At 36.9% G+C, this 20,597-nt stretch overlaps 1 protein-coding gene across 2 annotated transcripts in view; it reads right to left on the bottom strand.

Annotated features, from left to right (window-relative positions):
• Positions 1–20,597, bottom strand: part of CPNE8 (copine 8) — a 105,258-nt gene that overhangs the window by 32,405 nt on the left and 52,256 nt on the right. For both annotated transcript variants that reach the window (XM_083820037.1, XM_083820038.1), the window contains 4 exons: positions 19,545–19,648; positions 18,210–18,314; positions 13,087–13,128; positions 6,441–6,516 (listed from right to left, as the gene is read on the bottom strand). In XM_083820037.1, coding sequence (XP_083676163.1) covers positions 6,441–6,516; positions 13,087–13,128; positions 18,210–18,314; positions 19,545–19,648 — 327 coding nt within the window. The remainder of the gene's footprint in view (positions 1–6,440; positions 6,517–13,086; positions 13,129–18,209; positions 18,315–19,544; positions 19,649–20,597) is intronic.

Here is a 20,597-nt window from a genome sequence, read left to right as displayed (position 1 = left end):
TGACTCCTTATTTCCCTCCAGTACGCCACAGTGCAAGCTGCTGAGTATTCTTCAAACCTTTTCCTGTGTAACATATATGTAAGCCCTCTGACACCCTAAAAAATCCCAAACAACCCATCCCCCTCCTAATTACAGTTGCTGAACAGGTGAGCTATGAATTAAATCTGTATAGTAGCGGTTTAGATACAATGCAATAATTCTTGCTGAACCAGAATCTTAGCCAGAAGGTGACTTCTGCAGACAAATGCCTGGAATAGGAAGATGAAGGTAACAGACTGCCTGCCTGCCCTGTGGCCCTTCATTCACATCGCTCCAGAATCCAGTAGTCAGGCCTGAGTTAGCAGCATATTTCTTGCCAGCAGTCATTAAGTGCCCAAAAGAAGACTCATCTGAATCTTTTGCTTCAGGTACCTTGTCAATTGGCTTCTAGGAATTGCTAGGAAATACGCTTGAGCTTGGACTGAAATATCAGGGGAAACAAGGCATCTACTTGGGAGCAAAGATGAATTAATGCACAGCTTCCCTCTCCCCTATAATTGCAGATACTATAATGATTATAATAATTATAAGGGTTTTGCTCAAATTTCAGATAACTTTATTATAAGACAACATTTTTTAGCCTCTGAAAGCCTCACACTCCCGCATTAACCTAGAAAGCTACATGAACTCGTACCTACTAAAAACAAGTCTATTGAACAGTGCTTGTTATAGCAGTGTTTCTAACACAAACCCACTCACACACAAATTTCTCTATCTGCCTTGGGGCAGTCTTCAACTGTAACGCAATTAAAAAAGAATTTGTCCAGTCTCTTTTGTTGTGATACTGCACGGACAGATCATGCAGAAGCAGTAGTACAGTACAGAGGGTTGTGATGTGGGGAGGGAAACACGGGATGTTCAGGAAATGTATGCTATTGCTGGGAGTAAGACATCGATACTGTATTTAAGAAACTGCAAAATCACTGTAAGGTGTTATGACAGAATTCATTCCTGTTAGGGTAGGAGTCAAGTCGGTGATACAACAAGAGAGGACAGTTTCACTGAACACGATAATCTGTGCTGTGACACTATCTGTAGGAAGCTGCTGTAAGTTACAGTACCTCTAGGGTTCATCCTGGATCTAAATAAGAAAAAAAAACAAACATGACTTTAAGTTATCTTTGTACTACTTTGCACAGCTGCATCTTTGCTCATCTTCAAAATAAAAGTGCAGCACATAACTGGAGCAACCTTCTTCCCTACCTTGCATTGTTGCTTGCATAAACCACCATATTTGTGATCACTTATTTTAAGGAGTATGATACAGTTCAAAATACTGAAGTTTAATGGCAATGGACCAAGACCAAAGGGTGGCTTAAGACTTAAGGAATAACAAAGATCTGCATACCATACAGAAAAAAAGCAGCCTATAGCTGCATAGGCTTGCCTTCTCTTTACTTGTGAGAATATCTTTCCATGGGGAACTAAAAACAGAGTTCCGTTCTGAGAGCCACTAGGCATGCAAACTGCATGATGCTGGAACTCATGGTGTAAATGCAGAAGCCGACCTAAATCCTTCAAAAAGCATACCTACAGCCTAGAAGGTCTTACGTATTTTAAGTTAAGGATTAAGATTACATCCATGAAAATCTTACAGACAAGCTGGTCAGGAGTTTCACCAATCCAGACACATATGATAGCCTAAATGCAAGAACAAGCTTTGCTATCAACATGGAGACAGAGAGGGAACAGGAGCACGGTCCTCGAAACAGCCAGTCACAGAACTACCCCAAAAGCAACTACAGCCCATATGAATCCACAAATGAGAAGGTGGCATCATACAGAAGCGCCTGTGTTGCCTGCATTGTAAATTGAAAGCAAAGTAGCTGTCCATTTAAAAGAGGAGATGCTCCATAATAACAAGACTACACTAAATGGAGATTTGGTCAAAAAAGGGATTCCTGGTTTTCTGGATGGCCCCGATGACCACTGTTGATCCTGATGCTGGGAAGCCTTAGATACTACTTCCTCCTGGGGAAGGTGGAGGGATAAGAACAAAATCTTGGCTTTTGGTGACATTTGGAGGCCAAGGACAGAGCCACTGAAGAAATATGAAGAAAGTACCACACACAATGTCACAGGTCCCATCCAGGACAGAGCTCTAGAATACAAGAAAATAAATACCGTCAGAGACTTCCAAAACAGCAGAACTGTAAGTGGAAAAAACATTAAATGTCTTCTTTCTTTCAGTTCTTATACTTGGTCTGTGTTATATAGGACAAGTGTTGAAACTGCTGATGCAACAAGACCCATTGTATGCTAAGAGAACTCCTCTAGAGAAATGAGAAGGCTCACTGTATGATGACATTTTCCATTTCAATCCTGCTAGCAATCAGACCCAGGAATGGGGACATGTACTGTGGTGTGATGACAGCAATCTATTGCATGAGGATGAGTCAAGGTCTAATCCAAACGATCAAGGCTCCACGAACTGAGACAAAATGAAGGTAATTTCCACCAGGATGCACGGTTGCCTTTTCTATCTTCCCCTCGGGAATTCTGGCAGATGCGACATTTTCCTGGGTTATGTTCATTACTCAACTAATATAAAGACCTTGTAAGTCCATTACAGAGGAGACTACAGCCTCTTCAATATGAAAGAAAGGAAAGCAAAACTAAACCTCATAAAGAGAATGGAACATTCCTATGCACTAATAAACTCTGAAAGGGACAAAAGATCCCATATTTTGTATTCAGTTTATCTTTATAAAGAATCTTTTACAAAGTTATCAGGAAGTTTGGAAAACTTCTGGAAGTCATGGGGCAATGCACATCAAAAAAGTCTACGTTTAACACTGTTCTTTGGGTGCATGACTACCAAGATCAGAAGCACTCAATACAAACTTCACATGCAGCCTTTCCTAAGGTTTCTCTGTCCCCAGCATATAACCACCCTGGGACAATAAACATAGCACAGACTGGACCCTGCCAAAACAGCAGTTTTCTTGTGTTGTATGAATGCTCATAGCCAGAAATGAAAGACAGCAAAAATAACAGAATTGACTGAGGAAGACAACAAAAAAGTGAAGTTAAAATCAAAGAAATGCTCTTTGTAGGTCTCTGAAAGTGAGGCTATAAAAGACCTATAAAGCAAACCCTACAGATTCAGCACTTTAGCTTAGAGAAAATGAAAGCACTGGGCACAATCCATCCATTTAGTCTATGAGCATATGTGAAATGGAGGGTGCCAAAAAGCTTTCACACAAATGGCTAGATATATGCCTATGTATGTGAAAATTCAATAGTGTGCATTTCCACACACGGAAATACACAGGCCCCTGGAATACATGTGTTATTTCCATGTGAAAATTGCTACTCTTGAGCCTCTGTGGGGAGTACCTCTTTATGGTAATGCTGCTTTGATTAAGCAAACCACCTGCTCCCAAACACCATCAGTATCACAAGACAGCTGTGGGTTTCTGTGCAAAGACATCAAGAATGCACACCATCAGAAATTAGATGCTCAGGTACTGCAGTGTACCAAAGCACTAGTCTACTGCTGGGAGAAAAAGCAATGATGAAAGGACACACACACCATTCAGGCAACTACACTTAGTTGCCTATTACCTGCACCGCCTAAACTAGTGGAAAATACTTCCTGGCATTTGGCACATACGTGTGTATACTCACACACACCAAGGAGGAGGAACTCAAACCACTTCATATGGTCCTACCATGGAAAAGAAATCAATTCATAGAATCACAGAATCATTGAGGGTGGAAAAGACCTCTAAGATATCTGGTCCAATCTTTAACCCAGCACTGCCAAGCCCACCATTAAACCATTCCTTTCACTGGAATTCTGGAAGACAACTCGAAGTGTGCAGTGCAATACAGTGCAGATGCTTGACACAGACCCAGGCAAGTGAGTATGTGCAGAACAGTGTAGGCAGACTTCCTACCTCTGGTCCCAAAAGGAGGATGACTCTGCTTTATCAGCATCAGAACTGATCATTAGGCTACGACAATTTAAGCAGAATTCCTAGCTCAGGCAGCATAATTGCAAAACACCTATCCTGCTTCTAGCTGTGGAGCACATCCACAGCTTCTGGAGTTGCTGTACTATACACTGTCTACCAAAAATAAAGCTGAAGTGACCAAAATACATTTTACATCTTTTACTCCTATTCCCTCTCCTCATTTAACACACCTTGAAATTTCACATTATATTTTTCATTCCAGACTGAAATTCTTCTGAGATATTAATTTTAAAACTGTTTTAATGCATGAGTCTTAATGCTTAGACTTTTGCAGTCAATTTTTGTGCCAAAACCTGGAATCATTTTTAAAGGGACTTTTCCAAAATAGAAGAAAATAGGTTGAAAATGAGTTCCTTCATGACACTCTAAGTTTGTGCAGCTCAGGTTTTGTTTGTACAAACATTTTGATTGCTTCTGAGACAGATTGCTTCTTTGAGGACAAAGGGAATGTAGACGTAGTCTACATTTACCTACAATACATGAGAAGGTCTTAAAACAGTTAGAAGTTATCTAAAGATGTAAAACCCTGTACTTGAATTGTTAACTGCCTGACAATCCCAGGAGCTGGCAGATGAATGAATACCAAACTGGAAATAAGAAGGGAATTTTTAAGCAAAGATCGTAACTGATCACGTGAAAAAACCAACCAACCACCACCAACAACAAAAAAGCCCCAACAAGCTAAATTCTCTGTCACTTGTAATCCCAGCATCAAAGCTGTAAAGATTCTGAAGTCTGCACAAGACCACACACATATGAATTTGCATTTGATGTAGGTATCATCAGATATTTGTATAAAAGAAACTAGCACAGGATCACAGAATCACGGAATATCTTGGTTTGGAAGGGACCTTAAAGACCACCCAGTTCCAACCCCCCTGCCAAGGACATGGATGCCACACACCAGACCAGGTTGCCCAAAGCCCCATCCAGCCTGGCCTTGAACACCTCCAGGGATGGGGCAGCCACAGCTTCTCCGGGCAGCCTGTTCCAGTGCCTCACCACACTCTGAGTGAAGAATTTCCTCCTAGCATCTGATATAATCCTCCCCTTTCAGTTTAAAACCATTCCCCCTTCTATCACTACATGCCCACGTAAAATGTCGCTCTCCATCTTTTTTTATAAGCCCTCTTCAAGTACTGAAAGGCCACAATGAGGTCTCCCCAGAGCTTTCTCTTCTCCAGGCCGAACAGCCCCAGCTCTCTCACCCTGTCTTCACAGGAGAGGAGCTCCAGCCCTCTGATCATCCTCATGGCCCTCCTCTGGACCCACACCACCATCCCCAGAGCTGGAAGCAGTACTGCAGGTGGGGCCTCACTGCTGTGCCAGTGCTGAGCTGGCTGCAGCATGGCCCTCCCCTGGACCACTGTAGCAGCCCCACATCCTTCTTGTGCTGGAGGCTTCAGACCCAGATGCAGGGCTCCCGGTGGGGCCTCACAAGGGCAGAGCAGAGGGGCACGATCCCCTCCCTCCCCTGCTGGCCACCCCTCTGTTGGTGCAGCCCAGGACGCAGTTGGCCTTCTGGGCTGCAGGCACGCACTGCTGGCTCGTGTCGAGCTTTTTGTCCGCCAGAGCCCCCAAGTCCTTCTCCGCAGGGCTGCTCTCAGTGAGTTCTTCTCCCAGTCGGTGCTCATGTCTGGGATTGCCCTGACCCAGGTGCAGCACCTTGCACTTGGCCTTGCTGAACCTCATTAAGTTCACATGGGCCCACTTCTCCAGCCTGTCCAGGCCCCTCTGGATGGCATCTCTTCCTTCTGGTGTATCGACTGCACCACTCAGCTTGGTGTCATCTGCAAACTTGCTGAGGATGCACTCAATCCCACTGTTTATGTCATTCATAAGGATATTAAACAGTACTGGTCCCAAGATAGACCCGAGGGACACCACTTGTTACCAGCCTCCACCTGGACACAGAGCCACTGATCACAACTCCCTGTATGCGGCCATCCTGCCAACTCCTTATTCACCAAAGAGTCCAGCCTGCAAATTCATCTCTCTCCAATTAGGAGATAAAGATGTGTGGGACCATGTCAAAGGCCTTATAGAAGTCCAGGCAGAACTTATAATATGTGTAACAGTTGGCAAAAGGAGAAGTAAATGATAAATTGCTTATGTGGAAATGAGGCATAACCCACTAGTTCCTTCAAGTTATATCACGCCAACCCAGCCATCTGAAGTTCTCTTCTTGTCCTACTACAGTTCAGTGCCTACACACATGCACACATACCTACTCATCTTTAAATCTATTTATGAAGCAACACATTTAGATTCTCTGTTCTTCTCTATAAAAATAGAAATGGAAATTAATTCCAAAGCTTTGATTTTGACAAGCACTGTGCAGATTTGATCAGTTCACATGAAAGTACTGGAAGTTTTCTCATTTATTTTCTGAAAGCGAGTAAATATACTCAAAATACTTACCTCATACACGTTGAACTGAGACTGCCCTCTTGACAACTCTCTGTAACTTGTTGTGAATTCTCCAATGAAATCATGACTATATAAAAAAAAATCAAATCAAATGCACAGTATTTACTAATTTAAATATGTAATATACATATTCATAAAAAAGAGAAGTACAGCCAGTACAAACTGACACCCAGGAAAGCAGCAATGTCAAAAGATGCAATTTGCTTAAAAAACTTCATTTTCCCTCCATTGTGTGCTTACTCTACTAGTAATCAAAATGAAGAGATGATTTATTAGGTTAAATCTTTCTGATAGCTTCTGCTTAGCTTAGCCACATAATGGGGACTAGGTTGTAAATTAGTGATCTGCCCCCCATGAAAAAAAAAATCTAAAAGAATTTCTTAGATTCTTAGCAAATCTAAGAAAACAGAGTGGGCTATCAAAGGCTATCACCACTTTCTCACTGGATCACCACTGGCACCACAGATATCTAAACAGTGTGTGACTGTATGAGAGAAAGGGAAGTATCAAGAGTGAGGAAGGAGTAACTTACATCAGAAAAGACCAACCCTACAAATTTACGTAATGTGACATTCAATGGTGCTTTTGAGAGGAAGACCAAGGCTTATCGCAGTGGCTGCCTCTTCCTGTCCAGGAGGAGAAAAGCAATTCACTGAGGCTACTCAGGACTGGACTCCATCAGAAAGTAGATCTTACCCTAACACTAAAGCAGTGGTTACAAGCTTTTCCTTTCTGAATTCGACTCCTGATCCAAGAATAAGTTCCACAATGCAGTGCTCTGTCACCCACGTTTTGAAAACTGCTTTGTCAACTCTTAACCGGGGCATGGCATGCAGCCAAGTAGCCGCTGGGAGCAGGGTGGCCAGAGGGAGCGTGCTGGGTGAAGCATCCTTGCGAAAGGCTTCTGGGGTCAGGGAGCTGGAGCATGGAAACCACATGGCTGCTGCCAGAATGGACTGACCTGCAGTGTCACATCTCAGAACACCTGGAGCAGGCAGCAACCACATGGGAGACTGCCAAACAGCCAGCTACACAACTGCCAGGGGGCACAACACCTTTCTGTGCCCATTCTCTGCCCTCCCCAGCTGAACGCTGCTCACTGCTGCTCCAGCTCCCGTTCCCTCCTGGCCCCATCTCTGTTTTCAAACTTGTTCCCTAACAAGGCATTGTACCTCCTCTACACTCTGCCTTCATTTCCCGTGAGCTATGAAACCAATTTATACTTTTCTTTTTTAACCTTCCCTCCAATGGCAAATAAAAATAGAAAGTCAAACTTTATAATTTTATCGCTTGTAAAATTTGTTTTTAAGAAATACAGCACATTTCTGATTATGCTATATATATTAAATGCAAATTTAAATAAACCTGCATATTGCAAGAAGAGGAAAAACAGAAACAATCCATAGCAACATGAAATTTCTTTCTTCATTCTTAATGAAATAAAAAAGAAACCCCAAATAAAAATCTCACATTCTGAAATCTGTGGGAATTCAAAAATATATGTAAACCAAACAATTAAAAGGTTCAGCCATCATGTAAGTGCCCATGAAATAAGCAAAGCACCCAGTAGAAAGCCTGAGAAATCCTATATACTGAAGTATTACTGACTACTAAGACTCAGAAGGGACCACCTACTGTGGAACAATCCCCTTCCACTTTGGAGATTAGGAAATTGCTTCTGAGACAAAGACTTTTTTCTTAAAAAATAAATTTTAAGAGATATTGTTTCCTTTCTCTAAATGCTCTCAAGTTTGCAACAACTATATAACCAGGGCAATAGAAGAAGTATCATATAAGCAATGGAACTTGAGTTCTATACAGGCTGTAGCACATAAGGTATATTAAATTTTGGGTCACCACAGCACTGGAAACAAAAAATGTACCTTGGTTGAAGAGGAACCCTTCCCTTTCATAAGGATTCTTACCATAAATTTTCAAGTCAGCTTGCTTATTTCAAAAGCAGAAATTCAAGCAATAGCTCAATGACTACATATGAATATGCTGTAGCAGACAATAAGCAATTCCAGACTGGGTTCTTTCTGGTAGAAGTACTTAAAAATCTGTACTGCTTACAAGTAACTGTTTCCTTAATTCTAAGAGACACTGGAATGCTTCCTTTTTTTCTTGTGGCAATGTTCACAGACTGGTTAAGAGCTAGGAAGATTTAATTCCTCTGACTAATCTTGTTAAAAAGGTGTGGTCATAAATGATCATTCTCAGAGTTCACTGCTCTTAAAAGATCATTAACCTAGATCTGAACACTCACTATTCAGATGGATGTACATTCCTCCACTAGACTGGCTCTGAAAAAAAAGCACCTGCTGGAAGTATTAAGAATAAAAAGATCCCTCCCCACACTCCTTATCGCACAGCACCCCATGCATTTCCTTATTAGTCTCTGAACTGAGAATCCAAAGAAATAGTTGTCTTCGACAGACTTTTGCCTTCCTAACATCAAGTATTCCTAGGCTTAAACACTTTTGTCCATGAACTGCTTATCAGAGACTCTTACTACATCAAATAATCACTTGAACCCCAAATCCCTAAAACTGCCACTTATGGTAATATGCTTTGAAGTGCTGAAAATCAATTTCAGAATTATTAACTTCACTTATTTTAATGATCTAAATGAAAAAAAAAAAACAACAATGGAGGAAAGGACAATCACCACCAGAAATGTCAGTAAGTAGGGTGAAAAGCCCAATCATTTAAAAATCAACTAAGCAGCTGGAAAAGGAGGTCAAACATGGAGGACAAGAAAAAATTTCAAAGCACCTGGACTCTGAGGTTTATGATCTCTCTTGCAGTGTTTAGGTTCTCAGATAAATTTTTCTCTCTTGCAGTATTTAGATTCTCAGATGGCTGTTTTGGTGGCCCCAGGCTTGTGTGGCACTATTTATAATTTTAAAATTCAAGAAAAAAAGCATTTATTCTATGTAACAGATCACAAATGTCAAGAATATGAAGTGGCTTTTGTACCACATATACAAGGTAACAATTTCTCTGAAGTTAGTAAAAAAGCCTTCAGAGAGAAATAAAAACATCAGAGAATTGCTGATGTTCTCCTTTTCATACTCACACAGCCCAGAACTCAGATGAAGCACACATGCCTACTGTATTCTTGGGAATTTTCACTGAAGTGCCTCAATGGAAGTTGCCTCTCCAGTTCCAGGTTTTTTTTTTCAAACTTGCATATGTGTAATTTAGCAAGCTGCTCCAATGCAGCTGTTTATAATAATTTTGCTTTCCTAATAAAACAGTAATACCTCAAATAATGTGCATCTACACTGTTACACCACCTATAAGTTATACCACTTAACCAGAATTTTCTAGCAAGGTTTGTGGAACTGTTGTGTTACTCCCTCACAGCTCACTTGCTCAAGATCAAGTGTAAGAAAAGAAAAGAATTTTCTACAGTTTTTCCTTTTTTTTCATTATTTATTTCTATCTGTTAGGCCAATTCTACACCCACTAGACTACTTTCCTATTCAAATTTTTTGTCATGGATATCAATGCAACGTGTTCCAATACAGAATCTTCCAGATGTTTTCAGCAATAAATGACACCAGAATTCAGCACTGGAAATACAAGCAAGCTAGTATTTCTGTTGAGGATGAATGAACTAAAGAAAATAATCCTGTGCAGTTAACTATTAGCATAGAAGTTTTTGCATTGCCTGATTAAAACCAGGTGAAACCTATTTTTGTTGGAAATGTTAGGTCTGCTAAAACACACAAAAAGAAGAAAATCTTTTAAATGAAGTATGAAAGTATCCAATGGGAAGTTGCATATTATCTTATTTTTCCTCCTGTAATACCTGCCTGCAAGTACTTCATTGATAAGGACACTCAAGAAAAGAGGTCACCAGTTTCGCACAAGTGGGCTTCTCTGAAGCACAAAAACAACTTTTGTGACTTCATAGCACCAAATATTTGGGGGGGTTATCACAGCTCTTAGAAACAAGGGTTATGATTTAGAACAACTGTTTCACATTTTGACAACTTTTGTATGAAAACTGGTTTGAGACAAAGAAATGCTTAATAATTAAAAGTGTTAATGTTACAATGGTTCAGTGGTACATTTTAGTCAAGAAATTGTAAGTGATGTTTGAAAATAGATGAGAGTCAAGAATATACAATTACTCAATGTAATTCATGAACTTGACAGTAAGAAGCTGAGCCCTCAAGCTGTTTTCCCAAAGCACAAATAACAAGGCATGAGGAAAAAAAAGGAAAAAAAACAACAAACAACTCTAACTCAAGACTGTTGAATAAAATAATATTGATTCATAAATCAAGCATATGCACAGTAATGTTGTCTTACTGATTGCAGAATAACCTGCAATATTCAGTATAACTTGCTTTGCTATCTCCAGGCTCTCTGATGATCTTTCAAAGGTTGTTTTTGGCCAGAGTACACAGCTCTGGAGCAAAAAGTTGCAGCCCAGTGAGGTAATCAGACCGTTTATCAACCGCTCATTAATAAAGTGTCCATATTTGTGTAATAGTGGCTTTGTACAAAAAAAGATAGACTAATTAAGCCATTTTGAATAGGAGTCTCTTCAGGTAAATTTGGTTAACTCTAAGTTAGATCAGTCAGTTACGTTCTTGCTAGGATCACTAGTAAATCATAGGCACCACCAAATGGCAATTTATTCCTGTTAGGATGGATTAAATCAGAATGTAGACGACCATTTTCCCTGTTTGCTACTGAAGTAGCTTAAATGATTAATTGTTTGATTTTTAAATTGTCTGAAGTTATATGAGATGGGCACTGTCCTGTCTTTGAGGAATTTAACATGTGAAATGTCAGTGTTGTCTGCTTCTAAATTCAAAAGAGGTGGAAAGCAAGAGGCAAAAACACATACAATTAGAATAAAAAGGAATACACTTAAGTAATATTCTTTTTTTCTTTTCATTAGATACTAGTATTACAGGTATTAAGAGTGAGATGTGAGGAAAAGCAGATGTTTCAAACTGTTTGGCACAGTAGAGGCTAATGATTGCCTGAATTCCACAGCATGTTAAAAATTTCACTGCAAGCTGCAGCTATACAATATTATTTCTCAGATTTCTTCCCTTTCTTTCTAATCATACCTCAGTTTCTGATTTTGGAGGAAACAGGTCAGCACATGGGGCTCAACACATTAATAAAATACTATCTTTATTTTTAATAACTTGTAAATATTTAAGTTTTCATTTTCATATTATTTTCACAAAATATTGTAGTTTAACTATAAATTATAAGTATATCCCATTTTTTGAAGATTTGGCAAATCTAAGTGAAAAACAGAGGATGGTAATAGAAATTAATCTTTATAGTGATGCTGCAACTTTTTGTTAATAATGCTTTGATAATTTAAATCCCCATATTTTTAATTGCTAGAATATGTTATTTTGTTCCTTCAGGGAATAGCTAATCAAGGAGGATGAATTTGCACTAGCAGGTGGTATTTATAGAGGGTAAACATGTGGTAAGAATACTTAAATCAAGATATTTCATGACAGAACCAAAAAGACAAAAGTACAAGCTGAAAAGGCTGAAACTGGTTTTGGCTCTTGTCAGCAAAGAAATGAATGGCAGCACAGGATATATTTGCCTATTATGATTACAAGATCTACCGGGCCAGAGAAGCACAGTACCATAAGCTATAATACCAGAAAAAAAAGTGCTTTAGTAACACCAGAGACATTACTATATAATAAATACTATACTCTTAAAAATTCAAATGTAAATGCATATTATTATATTGAAAATATAAAGATTAATAAGAAATAGTTAAGACAGACCAGCTGATAGAGAAATGGAAATCAATATATTCTTGTATTGCATGCAGCATCTGGTACCATGATTTATGAATATGCTTTCTATCCAAAATATTAAGATACAAGCTCAAGCATTTTTTAAGGAAGAGGTATCAATCCAGTCTGACTGAAAATAATTGTGTCTTGTTTGTCAAAACAAGGACAATTTGAAAAGCTGATTTCTTCAGAAAAAGACTGTATACTCAGTAAAGACAGCAGGGCTGAACAATTATAAATTCCTCATCTTGAAATTAGCTAAAGAAAATCCACATATATTCCACCACCCTCTTTTTAGTGATGAAGTTATTTAAAACCAGGTCTTACAGTTCTAGAGTTTACAAGAACGTTTTGATGAGGAAAGGCATGGAAATGATCATTCAGATCACATCTGAAATTATGATAATCAATAGGTAGTTTCTACACTGCTATATCTAGGCAACCATGCCTATCAGTTACAGGCTCAGGCATTTTATCCTACTTGAAAAGAAAAGCAGCAGTTCGTGAAGCAATGTCTTAAGCAAAGAAAGGGGTTTATAAAATGGATTATTCCTCCTTTCACACGTACAGTAACTGTTAGAGATCACAAAACATCCCATCTTGCTTGTTCCATGTATGAACATATACACATCATGTTTGAAATGGGATGATACATCAACATTTACCTCAATTGCAAAACAAGACAGAACTGTAGCACAACCTTTTTTTTTTTTCAGTACCTGTGATTCTAAATATTGAGACAGACTATTCTCTAGTTCAGTTCTGGCTACTATATATTTATACATTTTTAAATATACGTTCATGGAAAATCCTGAAGTTTAACAACAATGTCTTACCTTCCATCTCTATCCCAATCATACACTTCTACTTTAATTGTCCTAAAAAAAAAATAAAAAGAGAAAACAATATATATATTTTAATGTACTACATTGCCTTTAATATTTACATTTTAATAGGATATGGAAAAAATCAACTGTACCAAAGCCAGAAGACCAATTTTTCCAGTCATTTCTCATGGTGCAGAAAATAGCAAGTCAATCAGGCTACCCAATATAAATTCATAAATGAATAGTAAAATACGGTGAAAGCTAAGGAAACAAGTAAACATATTAGAAGCTTAACCAGTATATTTTTACTTGCTTATGCTCTGATTTTTTTTATATTTTCTTTTGTAATTGATCCTTTAAACTTAAAGTATTATCTATCAACATTTTTAAAGAAAAATCAGCAAAATTGAACTTATTGTGGTTGTTTCTTGGTATATGCTATTACTTGGAAGATCCTGGGGTATCTACTGTGGGGTAGTAACATCTTATAGAAAAAAAAATGTATTTATATTTGAGAAGATGACTCTTCTCTCAAAAAGAAGAGAACTTGAGGAGCACCTTATGAAACAAAAATTCCTGGCATAGTACTGTTTGCAAACAATGTTCACAATACAAAGTAATGCACGCTTCTAGAATTCTAGTATAAACATTTTGGTTCTTAAATGAAAATAACTACTCCAGAATAAAGCTAAACTTCAACCTGGTAAACAACGTTAGTCTCTGCTAAATATTCTAAAGTGGTGAAAAATGAAAACTGTGTGATTCAGCCAAGGCATTGTGAAGGCACTGGGGCTGCAGATGAAAGAAATCTGTAGTACTTCGAACACTGCACTTTTTCAACCCTTAAACTCCCTCTTACCCCACAATAGAGGAAGTGGCTGCTTTGCTATCTGACCGAAAAGTAAAGCGCAGTATCATTTTTTTGAATTTCTGAATTTTTTTGAATTCTTGTAAAGCCAAAAGAATGGTTCTTTAGTTCTTGCATCAGCTTATATTAGATAACCACCACATTAAGCAACACATCCACAACTCTGGCTTCCTAGAATTAAATGGGATCAGCAGATCATGGAAGCATGGGTGGGAACATGATGTAGGAAGCAATTTTTCCCAAACTGACTGATTGTCCTGGGCACCCTGGGGATATTCACACTCCTCTTAGTAAATCAGGAGCTGGTGGGCAAGTTGGGTAATAAAATGTTAAAGTCTGGCAATATACAATTACCCAGTGTAAACACTTATTCAAGAGAACTAATTATAATTTATTCAATTTAAAACACGATTGAGAGACAAATTAGCACATTATTATACACATAAAAAATACTGATATTCCAAAATAGGAAAAGGAGGAGTTGGTTTGTCTTGGTGTTTCTCTTTTCAACTAGAATTCTCTTTTCAACTAAAATTTAATTGCTCTACCCACATAATTTTTTATATTTTATCTATCTTGTAGCATTTCAGTTTGGGGTTAAACTACCTTAGGATGACAACTAATTATAATGACAGTTGTTCTTCTGTGGAATGAAATCGAGAACAGTTCCAAACAGTTCCACCGAGTGTTTGATTGTTGAAATGATATGGTATTTCATTTAGTAAGAAAGGCAATATCACAGAGTTTCTTTCCCCAGACAACCATTATTTTACTTCCAGGTTTCAAAACCTGTTACTACTAAGACAGATAAGACACTAGTAAATTAAGATTTATAACACTGGTAAATTAAGATCTACATGAGGGTCAGTGGGACTTAAATTTTGAATTGTCCTACAAATCTGTGTTTGAATATCTACATACCTACTCAGTTAATACCTTAAATACCTACATTAAAAAAAAATACAGAAAACTTGAATTATTAAGATCAATTCTTAAGATTTTTGACATAAATTCTCAAGAAGTAAAATTTCAGTAAGAACAACTCTTCCTTGAATGAAGCTCCTTTTTCCTCAAATTCATTCCACATTAAAAAGATTGATCACCAACCTTGAGTTTCACCTATTTTGCATGACACATGCATGGCTATATGCACTACAATAAAGGCCTTTCAAACTTTCATGTACTGATATTTCAGCCTGCTCTACACTGCTATTTTACCTTAAAGGACCCAGTTTCTCTATTTTCATTTAAAAAATTATAGTTACACAAAATTGGGATTTAGGAAACCTCTGTCTTAAAACTTTCACGCAGAAAATAACTGTGTGTAAGAAGTGCTATTTGAGAGCTCATATTAAGAAAAAGAAGAGAACAACAATTTTAAAGTTACTAAGTACTACTATCAAAATCCCTGTGGTGGTTTAAAAGATATTGTATGATGGTATAGTTTGAGAAAAGCTAAGCAAATTCTTGCCTTTTCACAATGAAAACATGGATAGAGTTCACTTGGAAGCATTAGCTAACTGAAGAATTACTCTTCCCAAAACTAGAATGAATGTTGACTGTGATACATACCCTTACCGATTGCATTACTCTCACCTTTCAACATCTATCACAGAATCCAGAGTATCATAATCTAATCTGTCAAACTATCATTATCCAAAAGAGACTTTGGGGTTTTATGTTTTTATGTATTACCAAACTGATCTTAGCAATCTAATCCTCACCTTTAGAAATAAAAGTTTTCACATTAAATAAATGAAAACAACAACAAAAACTTTTGATGCTTCTTTTGGGCCATCAACAAATAATAATTTGAATTTGACAGCTAAAATGTATTTCTTCATTTGAAATATGATTATTATAGGCAGGACTACAAAGTTCCATCGAGACATTTATTTATAAGGCATTCACTGAGTACATTATGTAGAAAGAATTCAAAGTACAATCAACATGAGAAAACAGTAGTTACACAATAATTTGAAGCATGCCATTATATTTTTTTGTTCTCTTTTGGAATGCTGGAATTATTTCAATATTGCTTCTAACACAGTATCTTTTTTTTTTAATTATTATGAAAGCCTTGTCTTGAATATGATAAACAGTGCCGAGTACAAAGACTAGCTTTATGAGCACTATTTTGCTTTGCATTATGCACATATATAAGTTTAAAATTCTATTTGATTAGAATTTACTTATTATGAAATTTCTGCATTTTTTTCTATCTAGCTGAAAGAGAAACCAATGTGAATGACAGTAACTGGATTGAGTACTTCACAAAGAGAGTATTAGGAATGTAAGAGAACCCTTTTTCCTCCAATTTAAAGCAACGTGACACCAAGTACTGGAAGAATATGACACAAAATAAAGCAGCTAAGATCCAGTAGGAAGCACTAAGAATGGTCATTCCCAAAAAGAATGATAAAAACAATTCCACTTCCGTAGAAAAAAATCAGAAGTCAATTAGCTTTTGACCTTTCCATTTTTAATAAGCAGCTTATAAAAATAGAACTTTATTACCGTGAAAGCATTCTGCTTAGCTTAGTGAATATACGCACTTCTTACTATCCTGCTTCTTCAGTACTAACTACTTAGTTTAAGTCAAGTGAAGCACAAGTCAGGACAAGTGTTGATTTCTGTTTATACCCTGACATCAGCTAGTAAATTACAAGTTGAAGGAATGTCTCCCCAAAAGACTAGGCTTTCATGGTAACAGATTAAAATAATTTTACTTCATACATTTCACTGATTAATTAACTTAATAAAGTAATGTAGGTATGATATGGCAAAGCCATGTGCTACAGCAACTTAAAACATACATGAATGAACAGTAATTACGTACATGGAAGCTGAAAATGAAAGGTCAGGTAGAGAAAAAAAGTAACTACTTAAATTCCAAATTAAAGATTTTCTCAAAGACACACTCATAGGAAAATTATCAATTTGAATAAATTCTTTATTTCCCTACATGTAGTAATAGGTTTCAAGAAAGGATTGGGCTTCTGCTGATGGGAACGTTAGTTCAGGGTTAGAAGAGTGCAATGCAAAACTCTTTTATTTTAACTGGTATTCTATCTTAACTGACTTTTTAATTGAACTGACAAAATACATTCAAAGTATAAAAGATAAGATATGACCATACCAAACTCAACTTAATAAAACATATTTTAGGGGGTTACAAGGCATTCGAACTGTATTTTTGACCTTTTGCCTTTGAAATACCCAGACAAGTACATTTTGCATCTCTTGTATTTTCTCTCCTTTATCTTTCACCCAAAGTAAAGCTGAATTGAATCCATGCACTGCATGCAGCTTACCTATTACTCATACTCCTATTCTAGTCTTCATATATTTCCTTCATATTTCTTTATTTTAATCTAAATATTACATTATGCGCTGCTAAAAGGATTATGACTAATGATAAGTCTATACTTCCTTAGAGTCTTACTAAAATAATTTCAGTACTCCAGATTTCAGGTAATAAGGATACATAAATTACCAGACATTTATCTGGGTATATAATAATAACAGTGATATCTCAATGCTTTTCAAAAATATGAATAGTGACAACAGAACAAGTCATCAGAAGGGACTTAAACATTTTTCTTGTTGATATTGTTAGAAGTTAGCATGTCCATTTTTTAAGAAGTCTAAAGATATCCATAATTCCTCAAATTAACTAACTTGCTTGATAGTATTGGTAAAACATTAGTGAAACCATGGTTTATGACCATGTTTTTCAAAGATGGACCCTTTTGCATTGGATCACTGAAAACATCAACTCTGAACAAGATAGTAATTAACTTCTCGGTTTCTAATCTATTTATCTCTAGATGAGATCTACTTATCTCATCTATCTATATATTGTAAATGCTATCATTTATCAGCATCCTCTGGCATTACAAAGGCAGACATTTGTGTACGTTTTTCACTGAAACACTACATATTAAACATTAATCCTTGTGCATACTAGTACCAGTGGCCGGTCAAGTTAGTTATGTTCTTTCTAACTTTCTTAATCACCATAGAGACTGAAGAATTTTTTTTTCCTGAAATCACTGCTAGCATTTCCTACAGATATAGCATATTGGCTTCATTTTTGGAAATTTAATGTGGTGTTTTGAATACATAATATCCTTCCAAAATACTGAGTAAATAATCTAAATAACATCCATAACTGAACTGTTTAGAAAAACGGATCTATAAAAGAATACATGAGTTAGGAAAAAAAAAAGTATATGCTAGGAAAGCATAACGTACAGCTTACCGGTCATAGTCTCCATTACACAGTGCTCTGACAGAAATCTTGAATGCCTGCCACACTGGATTTAATGTATTTTTTACAACTTCTGTTTTGTGGCAGATTGTAAAACTGAAAAAAAAAAAAAAGATATATTTGGATTTATGCACTTTTTTATTTGTGTCAGCAAACATGGAATAAAAAGAGCTGTAATCTGTATTCACTGATACAATGTCCATATAAAGTTTAAGCTAAGAAAAGAGTAGTAGCGAAATCCAGGAGAAAGAAGGCAAGGAGAACTGACGAGAACAGACCTGTTTGTGAGTGATTACAGACTAGGTCGCTACACAACTCTAAACCTAAAATATTTTTACCCAAAACTTCCACCAGACTTACAATCACTCAGTGAATTAGTTCAGGGAAGAGCGCTCTCCACCCCACTTGTTTAAACAGGCTTTGTACAGCCAGAAATCAGTCACAGATCCAGAAGGAAAGAAGTCTGGAGAGGATTTGACTCTTTTTTAGCAGTTAAGATACTTAGCCAAGGGAGTCTTGGCTTTCTGACTCTTGTTCCCCAATTAATGTCTATTTTTTTTTAGCCAAGGCTGTCTCAGGTAAAAGATATAAACCTCCACAACATTCCATGACCACCTTCTCTCAAATGAAATGCAATGTTTTAATATATATTTTGCTTTCTCTAAATGATGCAAAATTAAAATAGGTCTGAAATCTCATCATGGAAAGTGAATTGTTCAAAAGAAAATAGGAGGCAAGGTCACTGGTGAAATCAATACTGAAATTCTACATACAGATGACACTAAAATTCTCTTTTGAAGGAATACATTCCTTAAATTCCAAAGGCCTAAGTTCTTATCCAGGCTATTAATGAGAAGGCATGGCTAAAAAAAGTTTTCTATTTGGGATATTTTAATTCTACTTCCTAGAACACTGTCAAAAAGGTAGAAGATATTTCCAAATTTGCCGTATAAAGAACTTTGACCTAAAACAACATATACGTATCAGAATATTCTGAAGCTATGATTTTTTTTTGAATATTCTATTTAATTTAAGGACATGCTGTATCTTAGGAAAAGTCATGCTATTTAACTATTATGACTAATTTTTTTTGTTCTATATTTACCATACATTCAACTCTTAAAACCCTTAATTGCAGTATTTGATGTTTGTTACAATAGTTTTATTTCTATGCAGCATAACATTATTTATTAAAATTCAACAAACATAAAAGAAATGCAGCTTAATCTGACAAATATAAAAAAAAATGAAAACTATATTACCATCTGAAAATAAGTAAGTTGCCTACTGTTTAGCAGCAGACGTACTTAACAGGCATCTATCTACCTGCCATCTTCATTGCTTCGATGAAATACCAGGAAAGGATCGGATTTCCCAAAGAAGTCCTTCTTGTCTAGTTTGTTCGCACAAAATTGCATTAAAACTGAATCCTGAAATTGATAATACAGAAAAATTACAAAGAGCATGCAGTTTGATAAAAGAAAATTATCATTGACTACTAACAATACAAATAGAAAACAAACTAAATGAGAGGTATCTGTCTTCTAGATACTTCCTACTTATTCACATTCTTGCAAATGTCCTTAGAGCGCAGCTTGAACTGCTGGAACCAATAATTTGTTTGGAGAAGCATAAAGTTCTATGCTAAATGATTCAGGATTTTTGTAGTACTTTCTGACATCCAAAGCTGCCTTCTGAGGGAAGTAGATGCATAGGCAAAGAACGCATCTTAGAATTAATTAAAAAAGCTGCAGTGAGATACAACCACGCCTTATTCCTTCAGTGACTTACACCTTCAGTTGTCTGCTCCTGCAGTCTGTAAAGCAAATGGCTTAGCAATTAAGACTCTAGACATTTCCAGAAAATGGGTGCAAGAGGAAGACTAGAGAAAACACGGTCCACCACTGACTGGGGCAGGGGACCAGGTGACAAAGGAAATGGAAAAGTCTGGGTTCCTCATAGCCTGTCTTGGTATTTAGTGCTAAGGATTGACATCGAGAACCTTGGGCACCTGGGACCAGTAATAAGTAAAAAGTAATTTGTACCAGCAATAGGTACAAAATGAAATACAGGAAATTCCATTTAAATACAAGAAAAAAAAAAAGCTTTTTACTATGCGGAGTAACACTGGAACAGGGAAACTGTAGATTCTCTTTGAACATACTCAAAACCTAACTGCACAGAGCCCAGAGTAACCTTGTCTATGCAAGTTCTGAGTGGGGTCAACCTGGAAGAACAGGAAGGCCTCGGAATGCACCTAATGTTTATCTTCATTACAAGGGAAAGAAAAAAATCCTGTTCTAACTGTGGGTTTAATGACATATTTGTGACTTTTGAATGATTTGTTATAACTGGAATGGAAAAGCTGATCTTGACGGT

Source organism: Anser anser (assembly GCF_964211835.1).
Source record: "Anser anser genome assembly, chromosome: 1".
Taxonomy (NCBI): domain Eukaryota; kingdom Metazoa; phylum Chordata; class Aves; order Anseriformes; family Anatidae; genus Anser; species Anser anser.
Note: the sequence above shows the minus strand (reverse complement) of the source record. Positions and strands in the feature narration are given on the sequence as shown.